The sequence below is a fragment of the Dreissena polymorpha genome, chromosome 1 (genome assembly GCF_020536995.1).
Source record: "Dreissena polymorpha isolate Duluth1 chromosome 1, UMN_Dpol_1.0, whole genome shotgun sequence".
In the NCBI taxonomy this organism is placed as follows: domain Eukaryota; kingdom Metazoa; phylum Mollusca; class Bivalvia; order Myida; family Dreissenidae; genus Dreissena; species Dreissena polymorpha.
The window spans coordinates 157,273,429-157,293,558 of record NC_068355.1 but is presented as its reverse complement, the minus strand read 5'-3'; the positions used below and the strand labels follow the sequence as shown (position 1 = coordinate 157,293,558).

General features: G+C 35.2%; 1 protein-coding gene across 4 annotated transcripts in view; it reads right to left on the bottom strand.

Annotated features, from left to right (window-relative positions):
* Positions 1-20,130, bottom strand: part of LOC127857599 (voltage-dependent calcium channel subunit alpha-2/delta-2-like) — a 126,890-nt gene that overhangs the window by 23,357 nt on the left and 83,403 nt on the right. For all 4 annotated transcript variants that reach the window (XM_052394080.1, XM_052394086.1, XM_052394094.1 and 1 more), the window contains 9 exons: positions 19,235-19,312; positions 18,699-18,773; positions 11,527-11,595; positions 10,499-10,570; positions 9,828-9,901; positions 9,171-9,253; positions 8,145-8,285; positions 6,985-7,072; positions 6,476-6,532 (listed from right to left, as the gene is read on the bottom strand). In XM_052394080.1, coding sequence (XP_052250040.1) covers positions 6,476-6,532; positions 6,985-7,072; positions 8,145-8,285; positions 9,171-9,253; positions 9,828-9,901; positions 10,499-10,570; positions 11,527-11,595; positions 18,699-18,773; positions 19,235-19,312 — 737 coding nt within the window. The remainder of the gene's footprint in view (positions 1-6,475; positions 6,533-6,984; positions 7,073-8,144; positions 8,286-9,170; positions 9,254-9,827; positions 9,902-10,498; positions 10,571-11,526; positions 11,596-18,698; positions 18,774-19,234; positions 19,313-20,130) is intronic.

Genomic DNA, 20,130 nt, shown 5'->3' with positions numbered 1-20,130 from the left:
TTCGTAAAATGTGGAATCGTCTATGTTAGGGCCGTAGACGTTGATTAATGTTATTTGTGTTTCGTGTATTTTGATATCTATACTTGCTTGTCTGCCAATTATTATTTCCTTAAAGTTATCGACTGTGACACCTATATTATTTTTTATCAGAAAGGCAATGCCTTGTTTATTAGTATGTTCTCCACTGAGATAGATTTCCCCGTCCCATTCATCTTTTAAGGTTTGTGCTAAAGTAGGTGTCAAATGACATTCTTGTAAAAGGCATATACTATTTTTTTTTTCGTCTAACCATTTGAAGATTTTTATGCGTTTGTCTTTATTGTTTAATCCTTTAACATTTAAAGAACATAATTTAATCATTTAAGTAGGTGGAGGGTGGTGTGAATCGTAATTTGTATGTGCTTGTCCAGTAAATTTTTATTTTAAAATGTGTCCAGTTGGTTTCTCTTATAGGACATAAGATGTCTATACATACAAACAAAAATAGAAAACAAAAATTAAGAATACAAAAAGATAAATATTCCATAGACTTGAAGAAGTAAAAAAAGATAATCACACAAGTAAGAGGAAAACACAATAAAAGACGTGTCCCTAGTAGAGACATAGAAAAAAATAAAATAAAATAAAAAATATGAACAACCATAAAAAGCAACATGTGAGCAAAAAAAAACAAGCCAATGTGTTTATGCATAATACTCATGTATATAATTATGCAACACAAATTGTGCACACCAAAAAAACACAAGCCAATGAGCTTATGAATGATTCTCATGTATATAACTATACAACATAACATGTGAACAAAAAAGCACTAGTCAATGAGCTTGTAAATAATACTCATGTATATAACTGTACTACATACCATTTGGAGAGAAGCACAAGCCAATAAGGTTATTCATAAAAACACTTGTATATAATCATACAACATAACATGTAAATAATAAGCACAAGCCAATATGCTTATGAATGATACTCCTGTATGTAATCAATAAGTTGTTAATAAGTATGTCATTTAGTATGCAAAGAACATAGCACAATTTCTGGGTAGAGTTTGAGAACACAAAGCCGGTGTAAGTTATATTTAACCTCTCAGTATTACAATCCAGAGATTGAGGGAAAAAAATCAAACACACAAACAATAATTTTCCATACCTGTAAAAGTTCTGAGTTGCCTCGTTAAAAAGGAACTAACTAACTACACTATGTGTCTATGGCATTGTATCTCAGATAATATATTGTTATGTATTATAAGTATAACACTTAATATCAAGGTACCATAAAGTTATGATTTAAAGAGACAATTTTCAGAACACTAGTCATTGTGTATAGCTTAATAATACTAAATTTAGATCCCATGCCTTTAAAATATGATAACAAATAGCACATTGATTTTTCTGGAAATACATATACACATACAGCAATGCATACAATACATTATATCTTTGTTCAAACAATCAAACAGGCATACAGCACAAAGTGCAAACAAAATGAAAACACCAGCAAGCTAATGAGCTTATGCATACTACTTGTGTATAATAAATATGTGTGTCACTCAGCATACAAGGAGCATAACACAGTATCTGGGTAGAGTTTGAAAAAGTCAGTGCAAATATATATTTTACCTCTCAATATTACTACCTACAGATTGAGGGAAAAAAGACACATACAAACAAAAAATGTCCATACCTGTACAAGTTCTTAGTTACATAAATGAAAAAGAATAGCTAATTACACTATGTGATTATGACCTTGAATTTCAGATAGTACATGTTTTTATGTATTTTAAGTATACAAATTGTATAAAGGTACCTTTCAGTTTAGAAGAAAAAAAGAAAAAAAACTGTTTACAAGGCATCTCTTAGTTCATAGGCAGTTAAAAACTGCAGCTTTTTTATTGTGTGCAGCCTTTTCTTGAAAGTAAAAGTTTAAGATCATCCACTCAAGATGTTAGAAATTGATTACATAGTGTATCTTATGACAGATTTACCATATATATTATATTTCTGTAATATTACTGAAGCAGTTCAATAAATTAATATGAATTTTGTGTCACAAATTTATCAGCTCAACAAGATTCTGTATATAGCACATTTTGAGGATTCTCATTTGTCAAGATTATTTAGTAATTACAATAACAATTGTATAAAATAATCTTGTTTAAAGATTTGCTTTGATTAGTTATGAGTACATATTATAGTCATGAAAGTTATAAAATAGGGCTATTGGTATTTATTTAGTATTAAATTTACCCCCAAAAAAGGATCACCTATTTATTTGAATAGGTGATCTATGGGGAAATATATAATATATATATCTATCTATACACAAATATATAGTACAATATTATTAAGAGACAAATATTTTTATGTTCACCAATGAATGAATAAACCCATATGCGACCACCTATGCGAAAACAAAACCATAGATGGTTTGCAGGGATAAGATTCATAGTGTATATCATTGTGTAATAGTAATATTCATACAATTAAAGATAAACAGTTGGACAAAGTATTTGAAAGATTTGCTTTGATTAGTCATGAGTACATATTATAGTCAAGAAAGTTATAAAATAGGGCTATTGGTATTTATTTAGTATTAAATTTACCCCCAAAAAAGGATCACCTATTTATTTGAATAGGTGATCTATGGGGAAATATATAATATATATATCTATCTATACACACATATATAGTACAATATTATTAAGAGACAAATATTTTTATGTTCACCAATGAATGAATAAACCCATATGCGACCATCTATGCGAAAACAAAACCATAGATGGTTTGCAGGGATAAGATTCATAGTGTATATCATTGTGTAATAGTAATATTCATACAATTAAAGATAAACAGTTGGACAAAGTATTTGAAAAAGATAACAACTATTGTATTTCAACGTATAACAGTTATACTCATACAATTAAGGATAACAACTATTGTTTATCATCGTATAAGAGTTATACTCATACAATTAAAGATAAACAGATGAACAAAAGTATTTGGAAAAGACAACCACTACTGAATATCATTGTATAATATAGTAGTACTCATACAATTAAAGATAAACAGTTGAACAAAAGTATTTGAAAAAGACAACAGTTACTGTATATCATTGTATCATAGTAATACTCATACAATTAAAGATAAACACTTGGACAAAAGTATTTGAAAAAGACAACAACTATTGGATTGCTTCTTATCTTATAGTAAGAAATGTATGTACACTATGGTTGAGTTATACAATCACAAGGCATGTCTTATTGACATGAGCATTTACAGTATGTATTAATAACAGTTGTGTTAAGCATAGTGTCATAGTTAGGTCAATAATGGAAAACCTGTTCTATAAATAGAATGTAAACAGTGGGACATCAGATGGTTATATGAGTTTAAGGTCAATAGTGGTAAAATCCTATTCTATAAATAGAATATAAACAGTGCGCATTATTAACAGTTTCACGAGTCACTGCGTTTGAATTACGCCCACAAATCCTATTGAATTTGAACGATGTAAGAGTTAAAGAAAAGATTTACATTGTGTTCGGTTTAGTTAAGAAAAGTAAGACATATATTGAGTTTTTTCCATATGGTGTACACATGTATTTATCAAACGTTATTTTTCCCTTTGCATTGAAATATATTGCAAGAGATATTGGGAGTAGACAAATAACAGTCACATTTAACAAATATCAGTGTATACATACATAGACACGACTAACTGCATAGCTCGATACACTTATCAGACTTTGTAGGTGTTTTTTTTCGTAAAAGAAATAATATTATACATGGTATTCATTAAGCGAGATGACATAACCAATGTTTTCAAAATAAATTATATATTATTTTATATACTATTTATTATATGTTATTTTCTATATACATTAACTTAAGTTATATATTATTTTATATATTATTTATTTTATATAATTTTCTATCTACAAAAAGCATAATCAACTTATATCATGCATAATGTTGGAGTAAAAATGAAGAAAAACACAACAAAACTAGATTCATCTCACCGGATCAGCAGCGGCAGGTTAGATCAATGCAGTGATCACACTCAGGCGAGGAAACATGTGTTAATTACGCTTGGCACGGAGTTCACGGAATTCACGAATCACTGTGTCAATATTGTCATACAGGTCAAATTTAATGCGCTCTTGTCGTTTAGTTAGCGCGAACACAGAGCCATTGAAGAACCACGTTGACTCTATGTCTTTGTGGAGCTGAAGTCGGCTCATCAGTCCTGTATTAAGGGCGGTGACGTCATCAACCAGGCGGTGGCCAGCGTTCTTCATTTCTTTTCGCTTCCTCATCACTGCGCTTTTATCGTCGTTATTCCTGAGCTTTATGAGAACAGGTCTTGTCTGCCCCTTTTTAGTAGGGATTCGATGCATAGCAACGATCTGTTCTGGCTTGATATCAATATTTTGTTGTAGAAATAAAGCTGTTATTTTTGCCGAGAGAGTTGGTATGTTTTCGTATTGGTCCTCTTTAACATCCATAATTTTTATATTGTTTTTTCTCGAATACTGTTCATTGTGATTGGATCTCTTGCTGTTTTCTTCATTTGACCGTGCGTTGTTATTTATACGTTCGTTCATACTTTCTATTGCTGTTTTGTGTTCTTTTATTAATTCAACTTGTTTTTCTCGTAGAGCTTCGTTTTCAAATTGTAAGCTTTTTATTTGGTCAGCAAATTCTTTGGTTATTTCCTTCAAGCTATTTTCTGTGATTTTAATAAGTTTATTTTCAAGTTCCAGTTGGATATTTTGTTTCATTTTCATTAGAAATTCTTCGTTTCGTTTTTCCATTTCATTCATTATTTTAGTTACTGTGCTTGATATTAATTTTTCAATGTCCTCTTTTTTAAGCATCTGTTCTCGCAGATCTGTTAGTGTCAGTTCCATGGTGTCCAACTGCAGTTTAATGGTGGCACTGTCATTGATGCTATCGTTGCTTACCTCTGAATTGTTACGTTTAGGTCGTTCGCTTCCTTTTGCAGCCATTTTACCAGCTGGCTGGTATTTAGATGATTTTGTAGAGTCTTTAGCACTCATAGCACTCATAGACAATCTGATTAGGTTTTGGTATTTGTGTTTTAGATATATATCTAGATGTATTTAGAGTTTATTTTGTATGTATTTTGTATGTACCGTTAGTAGTGACAGGTAAAAGCTGACAGTGCAATCAATTAGCCACAAGTCCCTGCTGTTTGAGTAAACACGGTTTATCCTCAATTATCTCCTATTATCTCCAATTATCTACCAGCTTATCCAATAACTGATCCAATATTACTTCTGATGAAAAGAAATGTTTATTTTTAGCTCAGTATTCAAACAAAGGAGATTTTTGCTTTTTTATCTTTTTACTACTTTTTTTACAAAAAAAATCTATGAAAATTAGTCCATTGCATAGTTCACATCATTCCACACATTTTCATATAAAAGTATCATTGTTTATCACTGCTTTGTCTGAGTATTTTGCAAAAACACAGGAGCTCACATTTTGTGACACATCACCTTGAAAAGTAATCGTTTGAATCTGTGTTGTATATTGGACAGGGTAGCTCCTGACCAGACTGTGTTGAATATTGGACAGGGTAGCTCCTGACCAGACTGTGTTGTATATTGAACAGGGTAGCTCCTGACCAGACTGTGTTGTATATTGGACAGGGTAGTTCCTGACCAGACTGTGTTGTATATTGGACAGGGTAGCTCCTGACCAGACTGTGTTGTATATTGGACAGGGTAGCTCCTGACCAGACTGTGTTGTATATTGGACAGGGTAGCTCCTGACCAGACTGTGTTGTATATTGGACAGGGTAGCTCCTGACCAGACTGTGAGAAAATTCAGGATGGTCTGAAGCTTAACAGGACACATTGGCATAAGACCTATTTTTGCATGACGGGCTAATAAAAAAGTTACAAAACACACTGACATCCAACATGTTTCACGCAAGTACTTATACAAAGCAGAAGCACCGATGTGGAAAGGTAAAGAATATTACGACCCGATACAGAGCCAACAAGGGCTACATTCCAGTATATGTACAGTAAACCTCGCAAGGCAAGGTGGTTAAATTCCATTACAAATTGTTATCTCTATAACTGACTTTCAAAAACGGCCTATCATAATCTTATAAGTTGATCAGTCTGGAAACGATTCATCCATTGGATTTTGCATACAATTTATTTGATTAAACATATCAACCATGCTCTGGGAGAACGAGGCTTAATTCATGTGCACAAAGTGTGATCCCAGGCTGAACAGGCTAATCTGGGACGACACTTAAAGCACATGCATTCAGCCCTGTTGTCCCAGAGTGCAGGTCATATGTAATTTTTGAGAAAGAGGAAGATTCATTTTTCCTGAAGTCAATACATGTCCCAGCTTTGTTCACCCACTCATAACAAATGATTCTGATGTTTATACAGGAGGTTCACTGTACACAGCCCACACTGTCAGCTTACCTCTTGGGGTAGACAGCAGTCAGACCTCCTAATGTGCTCACAAAGGCACCAACTATCCTGCAAACAAACAAACTAGCAGTAGCAATATCATCTGGTGATAATGTCACCTTGTGATAATGTTATCACACTCAAATTGGTTGATAAACAATGATAATTTGATATTTATCATTTTTTTCGCCAATGCAACATAGTTTTTTTCACTACAGGGTGAAGTAACCTGGAACTTAATATTTAAACAATAAAGTTGCTTTTGGGGGAAAAATATCTTACCCCTAAAAAATGTTATATTAAAAAGAGACTGTCTTCAAACAACAGTGTTTTTACACTTAAATGATAAACTAACATTGTTGTCTTTAAATTTTTATATACTGCTAGGTACCAGACACATGGGTATCCATAGATTTCAGGAAAATACCCTTAGTCAAGCAATATATAAGACAACTGAGCATCCGGTTTTTATGACTGTGTCTATACAAAGGACAAAGGACACATGCAGTATTCAGACTTACGATGGGTTTTTGGACACTTTCCAGTAGTCATGGATGTAGGCAGTCACATTGAGGTCATACAGTAGATGGCTTATCAGTTCTGGGTTCCCTGTAATGAGAGCACTACCATGGTAACATATGAGGCAAATATATCAAATATATTTTTCGGATACATGAACTTTTTTGTCTTTTGTTCATATGAAGCATAGCCATTTTGCTGAAGATCTGTTACATCAAAATTCATAATTTTGCTATGTCTAAATATATCACCAATACGTGAAGAACCCCTTTTTAATGCACTTCCATTGTCTCTCTCAAATCCAACTTCTCTATTTTAATCAATGTTTGGATTTTCATGCCTAAATTGTACATAACATTCAAGCTTATGTAATGCAACAAATAATAACCTGACTTGCCAAAAATCAGAGATTCATAGTTTAATGTCACTGGCTTCCATGGCATGCTACCCTTTACAATGTCCTCTAAATGTATTTGCTTTCATTTGGCATTCGTTTTTAATGTAGAGAAAAAGTTAATGCCAAATCATATTGCAATATTATTATTTTAAAATGCAGTACAAAATATCAAACCAAAAGTAAATATTCTCAAACTTGTCTGCCTTACAAAGGTTTATTCAGCGATCAATTCGCCCACACTTTCCAGAGGGATCACCTGACGCTGTACATGCAGCCTAATTTGTACATGCCTTTTATAATGAATAAGGATTGAAATAAAATATTTGAGCACTGACTTTGTAAAATTCATCTGAACAATATAATTTTGATGCGTGTTGCAGGTAACTTAATTATACAGATTTTAAAGTATTTAGATAGAATTATATATTTTATATTTAACAATTCTTCACACATAGATATAACATATACAGCAACTATACTTTTAGCACATAAAACACCTGTTTTGAGGTCCCAAAAATATTATTAATCATAAATATGATAATTCATACATATAAGACTTGACAAACAAGACGGTAATATTACGATCACAATCCATGGAACCTACAAACAGCAAAATAACAGCTCTGCAGTGTATTCAAACTGGAATATGGAATACCTACTTATGATCTAACATCCTGCCAGAAGTGTGTAGATTATATTTGTAAAAATTGCAATGCACAAATAATAAAAAAAACTTTCCTACCAGATTCTGGACTGGTTACTTACATTTGTCGAATGAGTGGTCCTCCATCTCATTAAGCAGATCTAAGATGGTGCCAGTGCGGTTTTCACTTCCAATGTAGTTCTCGTAGTAATCCCATTTAGCAATCAGGAGCGCCACGTCAGACATGTTCACAAGGTCAGCATCTGTAGGAGATAATTACTGACATGAAAGATGTAAAAACACACTCTCCATTGATTGAACAAAATACTGAAATGATGTAAAATGATCTGCAGTTTTGAATGTCTTTAAAACATTCAGAGACATAAAGAAACTATATTGGGGACATTGGTGAATTGTTTTGAAACACTGAAATATGGAGACAAACTGTTTCAGAATAACACATGATCCACATCATGTGAAATGGGAATAATGCCACATGCAGACGGCGTATCTCAAGACAAGCCTGCACATTCTGACAGCCTGGTCAGGAGCTGTGCTGTCCAAAGAAAAATCAAGCAAAGGTTTGGAGGTCCTATCATCAACTACTATGACACCTCATCAGAGAAGATGCAGAGCCATACCTAAAGCAGCTCTGATCAGAGATGTCCTTATATATCGCCTCCTACAAAAATGACCTAATCTGATTGGCTTAGAGCTATCACGTGCCCATAGTGTATTTTCCATACACCCCGAGTAATCGAGTAGTCGGTTGAAATATAATCCTTACACAGTTAGTAAATGATGGTGTATGGAATATACACCCTCAGTAATTTCATACCATACGAGAGCGTAACTAATAATATCCATTATTGCTTGAGGCAGCTTATATGGAGACAAAAAGACAAAGTATTCAACCCTTTATCACTTAGATACGTATTTTTATGATTTTGTAAAGTTAAATTTAATTACATACTTGTTTTCCTAGATATATGTTTAAAAGACTTCTTTCAAACCCATACTGATGAGCAGCTCTCAGCATAAAACCTGAACAGACTGCCAGTTACTCACAGGCTGTTCTGGTTTTATGCTGTTTGCACATAGCCATTTTCACTTTGCTTCTGAGCTACAAAGAAGATGATGTTACTTACTTTTTTTTATAAAACTGGCCACATTTTCTGTGAGATTGACAGTCAGATGGTGCTGGTGATACTTGGGCAGACTGACACCCAGGCTGAAACAGAAAATATACTGAGGTACAGATCGTATGTGTAAAATACACTGAAATAAATATTATACAATATGACCAACTTAGTTTGAAAAAAAAAGTTAGCATATTGTTTTACTATGTAAAATAATAAAATAAAATAAATAAAATGTTCTCTTGTTGGTAGATAAGTTCCAATGGTTTAGTGGGATATGGCACATCTCTTGTTGGTAGATAAGTTCCAATGGTTTAGTGGGATATGGCACATCTCTTGTTGGTAGATAAGTTCCAATGGTTTAGTGGGATATGGCACATCTCTTGTTGGTAGATAAGTTCCAATGGTTTAGTGGGATATGGCACATCTCTTGTTGGTAGATAAGTTCCAATGGTTTAGTGGGATATGGCACATCGCAGGTTCAATCCTTACTCTGGCAGCTTTCAATAGATCTTCTGCATAGACATCAAGCACTGGTTCTACCCAGAAATGGATGCGAGTGTCTTCTTAAGCCATAAGCTTTTGATGTATATGTGCTTAATCAAACACAGACTTAAAGCCACAGCCTCACTACATATATATATGTCCAGCGGCTGTATTTCAAACCTGAATGTGGTCTCCTCTATGGGCCTGAAGGAGTAGATCCTCTGTCCATCATCTCTCTCAGAGTCCACATGTCTCTGCAGTACAACAGGCAATCAATTTAGCCTTGTTCTGGAAAAACTGGGCTTAATGCATCTCCTTAAAATGTCGTCCTAGATTAGCATGTAACGTCCGCACAGGCTAATCAGTGACGACACTTTCCGCTTTTATGACATTTTTCGTTTAAATTAAGTCTCTTCTTAGCAAAAATCCAAAAATCCAATTAAGGCGGAAAGTGTTGTCCCAGATTAGCCTGTGCAGACTGTACAGGCTAATCTGGAATGACATTTTCAAACATGCATTATGCCCAGTTTTCTCAGAACACCTTAACAGTATTTTCCATAGTATGCATTCAGGCACACTCCAGGAGAGAGAGCAACCATTTCTAGTCTTTTTAGCAAAAAGATACACATACAAAATGTATGCCAATATGGAAAAAAAAATGATTGAAATTTATCAAAATATGATACATAACTGACAACAACAGTCATTTAATAAAATATTGCTGGCAAAATTTCTACACAGGCAAAACAGAATATTTTTTTATTATAAGGTGTATTGATAATAAAATAATATAAACTTGTAAGTCATCAATAAAATACACAATTTGGTCACTATTGCAAACTAAGACTTACTTTGTCATCTGAGACAGCGTAGGAATCCATGGAGACAGTGCCAGTTTCCATGTCAATCATTCGCTTCCTCAACTGAAATCCATGCAGCAGAGACAATAATAAAACCCATCAAATGTAAAAAACTGCTCAATGGTCTACTTTCGTGACACCTTTAATCTATTCTTTGCATGTATATTAGCCTCTCTTCTAAACAAAAATCATATTTATGAAAAGAGTGTTATCGCTGATTAGCCTGTGCAAACTACACAGGCTTATCTGGGATAACACTTTACGTACATGCACTAAGCCATGTCTTTCCACTTTGATTCTTTGAACACTTTTAAAATTGCATTTTCTATTTTCAAATTCTAATGACAGCTTGTAGAATGATATTTTATGAACCCAGTGATATGGTGGTCAGACTTGTTTAGAAAAATAACTTTGTTTTATTGAGTTTATATCTTTCCTTTTAGCCTAAATACTCTTTAAGGACATAACAACTCAAAAGGCTTGAACATATTTCACATTACAGAGAACTCAAAGGTGTTAAACTCTTTCAGTGCTGGAACCGAATTTTGAAGGCCTTTGCAAACAGTTTGGATCCAGATGAGACGCCACAAAAGTGGCATCTCATCAGGATCCAAACTGTTTGCTATTCTGATACTATTTTTTGAAAAAAAAAAATCAAACAAAATGCTAATTTTAGAAATTCAGCAGACAACATTTTTGCAGACAACAAATATCCCAGCATGCAAAGGCTTAAAACCAAGGTGTATTGTGGCTGCCTAATCAGTTCAAATGTAGGAAGTCAGCCACATCAATCAGGTCAGCCAATTGCTGATGATGCCAATTAAATGGCCCAACTAATGAAAGGCACACATGTATTGTTATGCACGCTTCAATGCTTGTAGCTGATTTTTAGTAGTGATCTTACACAAATGTAAACAAATTCCCTCTTTTTCTTAATATAATCATCCATTTCAGGTTTCTTAAACATTACAGGAGGAAAGATCACGAGAGACAGAAGAATAACACAAAATGCTTCTCACCAATTCCTTCTCCTCACTTTCAATCTCAACCTCCAGGAAGTCAACGTCTGGCGGGTCGTGGAAGTCAGTCTGAAATAAGAACTCGTACACTGAGCAGTGTTCTGCAAAGAACTGGGCTTAATGCATGTTAGTTCTGGCTATCATAACTTTAAATGTCGCTTTTTATGAATTTTGACTGGCGCGACTTTAAAGTTATGGACCAACCCCATTAGGTAAGTCAACCAGAAATTCCGAAGTTGACAGTTAACAAAAATCTGTTCAAAGCAGCTTTTAAATGCAGTCATTGGCCCAAATCAATCACTTGATTGGAAAGATTGACATTTTTCACATTGAATTGATATATTCTTTCACACAATACTATATAAAACATTTGAAATTTATCCTTTCTGCTCTAACATGTAAAGAAAAACAGCGATGCTTCAGACATTTTTTTAATGAGAATCTCCCGAGATATCACGGTCATATGACATTATTTCTGTTTTTAGTAACATATCATGTGCTCAAGTGTTTTCACATTCAGAATAACATTTCCCGGTATTTTAAATTATTCTTGCTTGTTTTGTAAAAAAATTGTACTATAAATACAAATTCAAAGTAAATATTATTTGAAATTACCTGATTCACTTTGAAATCAGTCTTTTAATCCACCAGACGTAAATTGTTAATCACAAATAATAGATTTCAGAAAAAGAAAGTAATGTTTACAATTTCAGCAAAAAATGTCAAGGTTGATCCGAAAGTATCCAAATGAAAAGTGACAAAGCGACAATGGCATCAAAATTGTGAATTTCATGCTGATGAGAGTTATTTTCATCTATTGAAAGATGCATTTGAAACATTTGAACCTTAAAATATGCCCCAATGCAATAATTTATATTCATTCACCAATATATGTAGAAATATATCCAAGAAAATGAACTGTCTTTGATTTATAGCGTGACATAAATATGTTACAATACTATATAAACTGTTCACTGAAGTTTCTTTAACTAAATGCATGTGCGTAAAGTGTCGTCTCTTATTAGTCTCACAGGCAATTCAATGAAGACACTTTCAGCTTTTATGAAAGTTTTTGTTTAAAGGAAAAATCTCCTTGACAAAAATCCAGTTGAAGCCTAATATGTTGTCTCTGATAAGCCAGTGCAGACTGCACAGGCTTTTTTGGGATGACACATTCCTTTCCCAGAACAAGGTGAATTGACTAATTACATTAACTTACAAACAAAACTACAAAAAATTACATAAAATGATGATAAAAACCAACATAAAGTAAACAACAATGTTACCATCAATGACTTAAAAAATAAATAAATAAGAAAAATATGGTCAAAAATTGAAACCAGTTGCAAAGTGAGCCTTCATAAACGGAGTCAAAATGCGATTCATATTTACTTGAGCCAATCTCTGGGAAAATCTGGCTAACTGCATATGCCTTAAGTATCATCTACATTCTCCTGAGGTTTACCAGGAAAGATACTTTCCCCAGGATTTTCATATAGATGAGACTTCTTTTATACTTCAATTTCCATAACAGCAAAAATTATTGTCCCTTATCAGCCTGTACAGACTGCATACAATACTTAACGCACATGGTTAAAGTACGGGTTTTCCCAGAGACGGACTCAATTATCAAACCAACTCACTACATCTTAATGAAACTGCTCTGTGTCTACCATACTGTCCATAATTCTACAGGTGCCTATTCAGATAACACTCCAAGAGTCTTAATGAAACTGCTCTGTGTCTAACATTCTGCCTATAAATATACAGGTGCCTATTCAGATAACACTCCCGGAGTCTTAATGAAACTTCTCTGTGTCTACCATACTGCCCATAATTCTACAGGTGCATATTCAGATAACACTCCCAGAGTCTTATTGAAACTGCTCTGTGTCTACCATACTGTCCATAATTCTACAGGTGCCTATTCAGATAACACTCCAAGAGTCTTAATGAAACTGCTCTGTGTCTAACATTCTGCCTATAATTATACAGGTGCCTATTCAGATAACACTCCCGGAGTCTTAATGAAACTGCTCTGTGTCTACCATACTGCCCATAATTCTACAGGTGCATATTCAGATAACACTCCCAGAGTCTTATTGAAACTGCTCTGTGTCTACCATACTGCCCATAATTCTACAGGTGCCTATTCAGATAACACTCCCAGAGTCTTAATGAAACTGCTCTGTGTCTACCATACAGCCCATAATTCTACAGGTGCCTATTCAGATAACAATCCCAGAGTCTTAATGAAACTGCTCTGTGTCTACCATACTGCCCATAAATATACAGGTGCCTATTCAGATAACACTCCCAGAGTCTTAATGAAACTGCTATGTGTCTACCATACTGCCCATAATTATATAGGTGCCTATTCAGATAACATTCCCAGAGTCTTAATGAAACTGCTCTGTGTCTACCATACTGCCCATAATTCTACAGGTGCCTATTCAGATAACACTCCCAGGGTCTTAATGAAACTGCTCTGTGTCTACCATAATGCCCATAATTATACAGGCGCCTATTCAGATAACACTCCCAGAGTCTTAATGAAACTGCTCTGTGTCACCATACTGCCTATAATTATACAGGTGCCTATTCAGATAACACTCCCAGAGTCTTAATGAAACTGCTCTGTGTCTACCATACAGCCCATAATTCTACAGGTGCCTATTCAGATAACAATCCCAGAGTCTTAATGAAACTGCTCTGTGTCTACCATACTGCCCATAAATATACAGGTGCCTATTCAGATAACACTCCCAGAGTCTTAATGAAACTGCTATGTGTCTACCATACTGCCCATAATTATATAGGTGCCTATTCAGATAACATTCCCAGAGTCTTAATGAAACTGCTCTGTGTCTACCATACTGCCCATAATTCTACAGGTGCCTATTCAGATAACACTCCCAGGGTCTTAATGAAACTGCTCTGTGTCTACCATAATGCCCATAATTATACAGGCGCCTATTCAGATAACACTCCCAGAGTCTTAATGAAACTGCTCTGTGTCACCATACTGCCTATAATTATACAGGTGCCTATTGAGATAACACTCCCAGAGTCTTAATGAAACTGCTCTGTGTCTACCATACTGCCCATAAATATACAGGTGCCTATTCAGATAACACTCCCAGAGTCTTTATGAAACTGCTATGTGTCTACCATACTGCCCATAATTATATAGGTGCCTATTCAGATAACATTCCCAGAGTCTTAATGAAACTGCTCCGTGTCTACCATGCTGCCCATAATTATACAGGTGCCTATTCAGATAACACTCCCAGAGTCTTAATGAAACTGCTCTGTATCTACCATATTGCCCATAATAATACAGGCGCCTATTCAGATAACACTCCCAGAGTCTTAATTAAACTGCTCTGTGTCTACCATACTGCCCATAATTCTACAGGTGCCTATTCAGATAACACTCCCAGGGTCTTAATGAAACTGCTCTGTGTCTACCATACTGCCCATAATTATACAGGCGCCTATTCAGATAACACTCCCGGAGTCTTAATGAAACTGCTCTGTGTCTACCATACTGCCCATAATTCTACAGGTGCATATTCAGATAACACTCCCAGAGTCTTAATGAAACTGCTCTGTGTCTAACATACTGCCCATAATTATACAGGTGCCTATTCAGATAACAATCCCAGAGTCTTAATGAAACTGCTCTGTGTCTACCATACTGCCCATAATTCTACAGGTGCCCATTCAGATAACACTCCCAGAGTCTTAATGAAACTGCTCTGTGTCTACCATACTGCCCATAATTATACAGGTGCCTATTCAGATAACAATCCCAGAGTCTTAATGAAACTGCTCTGTGTCTACCATACTGCCCATAAATAAACAGGTGCCTATTCAGATAACACTCACAGAGTCTTAATGAAACTGCTCTGTGTCTACCATACTGCCCATAATTATATAGGTGCCTATTCAGATAACACTCCCAGAGTCTTAATCAAACTGCTCTGTGTCTACCATACTGCCCATAATTATACAGGTGCCTATTCAGATAACACTCCCAGAGTCTTAATGAAACTGCTCTTTTTTTACCATACTGCCCATAATAATACAGGCGCCTATTCAGATAACACTCCCAGAGTCTCAATGAAACTGCTCTGTGTCTACCATACTGCCCATAATTCTACAGGTGCCTATTCAGATAGCACTCCCAGAGTCTTAATGAAACTGATCTGTGTCTACCATACTGCCCATAATTATACAGGCGCCTATTCAGATAACACTCCCAGAGTCTTAATAAAACTGCTCTGTGTCTACCATACTGCCCATAATTAAACTCCCAGAGTCTTAATGAAACTGCTCTGTGTCTACCATACTGCCCATAATTATACAGGCGCCTATTCAGATAACACTCCCAGAGTCTTAATGAAACTGCTCTGTGTCTACCATACTGCCCATAATTCTACAGGTGCCCATTCAGATAGCACTCCCAGAGTCTTAATGAAACTGCTCTGTGTCTACCAAACTGCCCATAATTATACAGGCGCCTATTCAGATAACACTCCCAGAGTCTTAATGAAACTGCTCTGTGTTTACCATACTGCCCATAATTCTACAGGTGCCTATTCAGATAACACTCCCAGGGTCTCAATGAAACTGCTCTGTGTCTACCATACTGCCCATAATTCTACAGGCGCCTATTCAGATAACACTCCCAGAGTCTTAATGAAACTGCTCTGTGTCACCATACTGCCTATAATTATACAGGTGCCTATTGAGATAACACTCCCAGAGTCTTAATGAAAGTGCTCTGTGTCTACCATACTGCCCATAATTAAACTCCCAGAGTCTTAATGAAACTGCTCTGTGTCTACCATACTGCCCATAAATATACAGGCGCCTATTCAGATAACATTCCCAGAGTCTTAATAAAACTGCTCTGTGTCTACCATACTGCCTATAATTATACAGGTGCCTATTCAGATAACACTCCCAGAGTCTAAATGAAACTGCTCTGTGTCTACCATACTGCCTATATTATACAGGTGCCTATTCAGATAACACTCCCAGAGTCTTAATGAAACTGCTCTGTGTCTACCATACTGCCTATAATTATACAGGTGCCTATTCAGATAACACTCCCAGAGTCTTAATGAAACTGCTCTGTGTCTACCATACTGCCTATAATTATACAGGTGCCTATTCAGATAACACTCCCAGAGTCTTAATGAAACTACTCTGTGTCTACCATACTGCCTATAATTATACAGGTGCCTATTCAGATAACACTCCCAGAGTCTTAATCAAACTGCTCTGTGTCTACCATACTGCCTATACTTATACAGTTGCCTATTCAGATAACACTCTCAGAGTCTTAATGAAACTGTTCTGTGTCTATCATACTGCCTATAATTAAACTCCCAGAGTCTTAATGAAACTGCTCTGTGTCTACCATACTGCCTATAATTATACAGGCGCCTATTCAGATAACACTCCCAGAGTCTTAATGAAACTGCTCAGTGTCTACCATACTGCCCATTATTATACAGGTGCCTATTCAGATAACACTCACAGAGTCTTAATGAAACTGCACTGTGTCTACCATACTGCCTATAATTATACAGGCGCCTATTGAGATAACACTCCCAGAGTCTTAATGAAACTGCTCAGTGTCTACCATACTGCCTATAATTATACAGGTGCCTATTCAGATAACACTCTCAGAGTCTTAATAAAACTGCTCTGTGTCTACCCTACTGCCTATAATTATACAGGTGCCTATTCAGATAACACTCCCAGAGTCTTAATGAAACTGCTCAGTGTCTACCATACTGCCTATAATTATACAGGTGCCCTTTCAGATAACAATCCCAGAGTCTTAATAAAACTGCTCTGTGTCTACCATACTGCCTATAATTATACAGGTGCCTATTCAGATAACACTCCCAGAGTCTTAATATAACTGCTCTGTGTCTACCATACTGCCCATAATTATACAGATGCCTATTCAGATAACACTCCCAGAGTCTTAATGAAACTGCTCTGTGTCTACCATACTGCCCATAATTCTACAGGTGCCTATTCAGATAACACTCCCAGAGTCTTAATGAAACTGCGCTGTGTCTACCATACTGCTCTGTGTCTACCATACTGCCCATAATTCTACAGTTGCCTATTCAGATAACACTCCCAGAGTCTTAATGAAACTGCTCTGTGTCTACCATACTGCCCATAATTATACAGGTGCCTATTCAGATAACACTCCCAGAGTCTTAATGAAACTGCTCAGTGTCTACCATTCTGCCTATAATTATACAGGTGCCTATTCAGATAACACTCCCATGCCTATAATGATAAAGGTGCCTACTCTGATAACACTCCCATGCCTATAATTGTACAGGTGTCTATTCAGATAACACTCCCATGCCTATAATTATACAGGTGCCTATTCTGATAACACTCCCATGCCTATAATTATACAGGTGTCTATTCAGATAACACTCCCATGCCTATAATTATACAGGTATCTATTCAGATAAAACCCCCATGCCTATAAGTATACAGGTGCCTATTCTGATAACACTCCCATGCCTATAATTATACAGGTGCCTATTCAGATAACACTCCCATGCCTATAATTATACAGGTGTCTATTCAGATAACACTCCCATGCCTATAATTATACAGGTGTCTATTCTGATAACACTCCCATGCCTATAATTATACAGGTGTTTATTCAGATAACACTCCCATGCCTATAATTATACAGGTGCCTATTCTGATAATACTCCCATGCCTATAATTATACAGGTGTCTATTCAGATAACATTCCCATGCCTATAATTATACAGGTGTCTATTCAGATAACACTCCCATGCCTATAATTAAACAGGTGCCTATTAAGATAACACTCCCATGCCTATAATTATACAGGTGTCTATTCAGTTAACACTCCCATTTATACAATTATACATGTGCCTATTCTGATAACACTCCCATTCCTATAATTAAACAGGTGCCTATTCAGATACCACTCCTATGCCTTTAATTATACAGGTGCCTATTCAGATAACACTCCCATGCCTATAATTATACAGGTTCCTTTTGTGATAACACTCCCAGATTGCCCTTGAAAACAACATTTTAATGGCAATATAAATGACAAACAATCATAGCCAGGTAAGTGTACTAACCTTCACCTCCAGTTTGGGATGGAACACAATGAAGCCATTGGAATTTATAGAAAAAGCGAATCCGTTTGGTCCAAACTGAAACAAAAAATTATTTTCATAAGAGATTCAATGGAAGCCCCATCATTTCAATAAAATTGGATCAATTTTAAGATTTGCAGTTAAGCAACTAAAATTGTCGGATCAGATTCAAACCTAGACACAGCAAAAATAACAACACAAAAAAACAGTACATTTATCTGTTGATAGTTCTTTGGAATTCTTGGAAGTTCTCATATGATTATACAAATATTTGGAATGTTATTTCAATTCAGGTCTGAAGAATACATTTGGATTTGCTGCATCTCTATTTATTATGTTTCCACTTGTAGTAGTATTGCATTATATACTAGAAATTAATATCTCCAAGATATCTCTTTTCCACAACAGAAAGATGTAATAATTATTATAACAATTTATAAACAAGAAAAGGCTTCATTCTGAAATAAGGTAACTATGTTCAAAACAGTATGTGTGAAGTGTACAAATGTAGATCATACCTTCCGATGAGGCGCAAGTTTCAACATGGCTGCAGTGGTCACATCAACTCCCATCACACCAAGTATAGTCTGATTGGCCTGCAGATAGACGTCATGTGATCAGATAGTCAATGAAACAATAGGCAACTTCAGTCTATTCAACTTTTTTTTGTAATGTGGAGATTGACAAAATAAAAAATATTTTTCATTTTAAGAACTGATAAAGAATCATGCTTTTAATAGATGACATAAATGGAGATTTAAAAGCTTATTATTTGAGCTCACCCTGTGGAAAGCCTTACACTTACTGAGAGACTCTCAAGTCTGTTTACTGGGTAGAAGAGTACCTGGCAGCTTAAAGAGATCTTGAGAACGCTCCTTACAAGGAGAATCAAACCTTGGATCACCTGTTGACTAATTGAACACCAGATCCACAGCACCAACGCCAGCTTACAAAAATTATTTAAAGTAACATTACTACTCATAATCAACGAAAATTTCGTACAATATTTCATAAAATAAAGCTAAACAGTTAAAAATCATTGTTCCTTATGGCCATTGTCGAAATTTCAACGCCAGATGTGGTTTTTCTAAAATAGATGTTTGTGGATACAAAATGCTCGTTTTTATTATGGTTTTAACATGGTACCATTTTAGTGTTCGTGTGTCGTATCAATAGATATATTCGCAGGAAATTAACATGGAATTTATTGTTGTCACAAATAAATAAAAACGAGCATTTTGTATCTACAAAAATCTATGTAATCATACCTCATCTAGCGTTGAAATTGTGGCTATTGCTATAAGGAACACTGATTGTTTAGGTGTTATTTTTATTTGACGAAATACTTAACGAAACTTTCGTTGATTTTGAGCGTTATAGAGACTTTAAGATAGAACTTATAAAGATAAAGAAA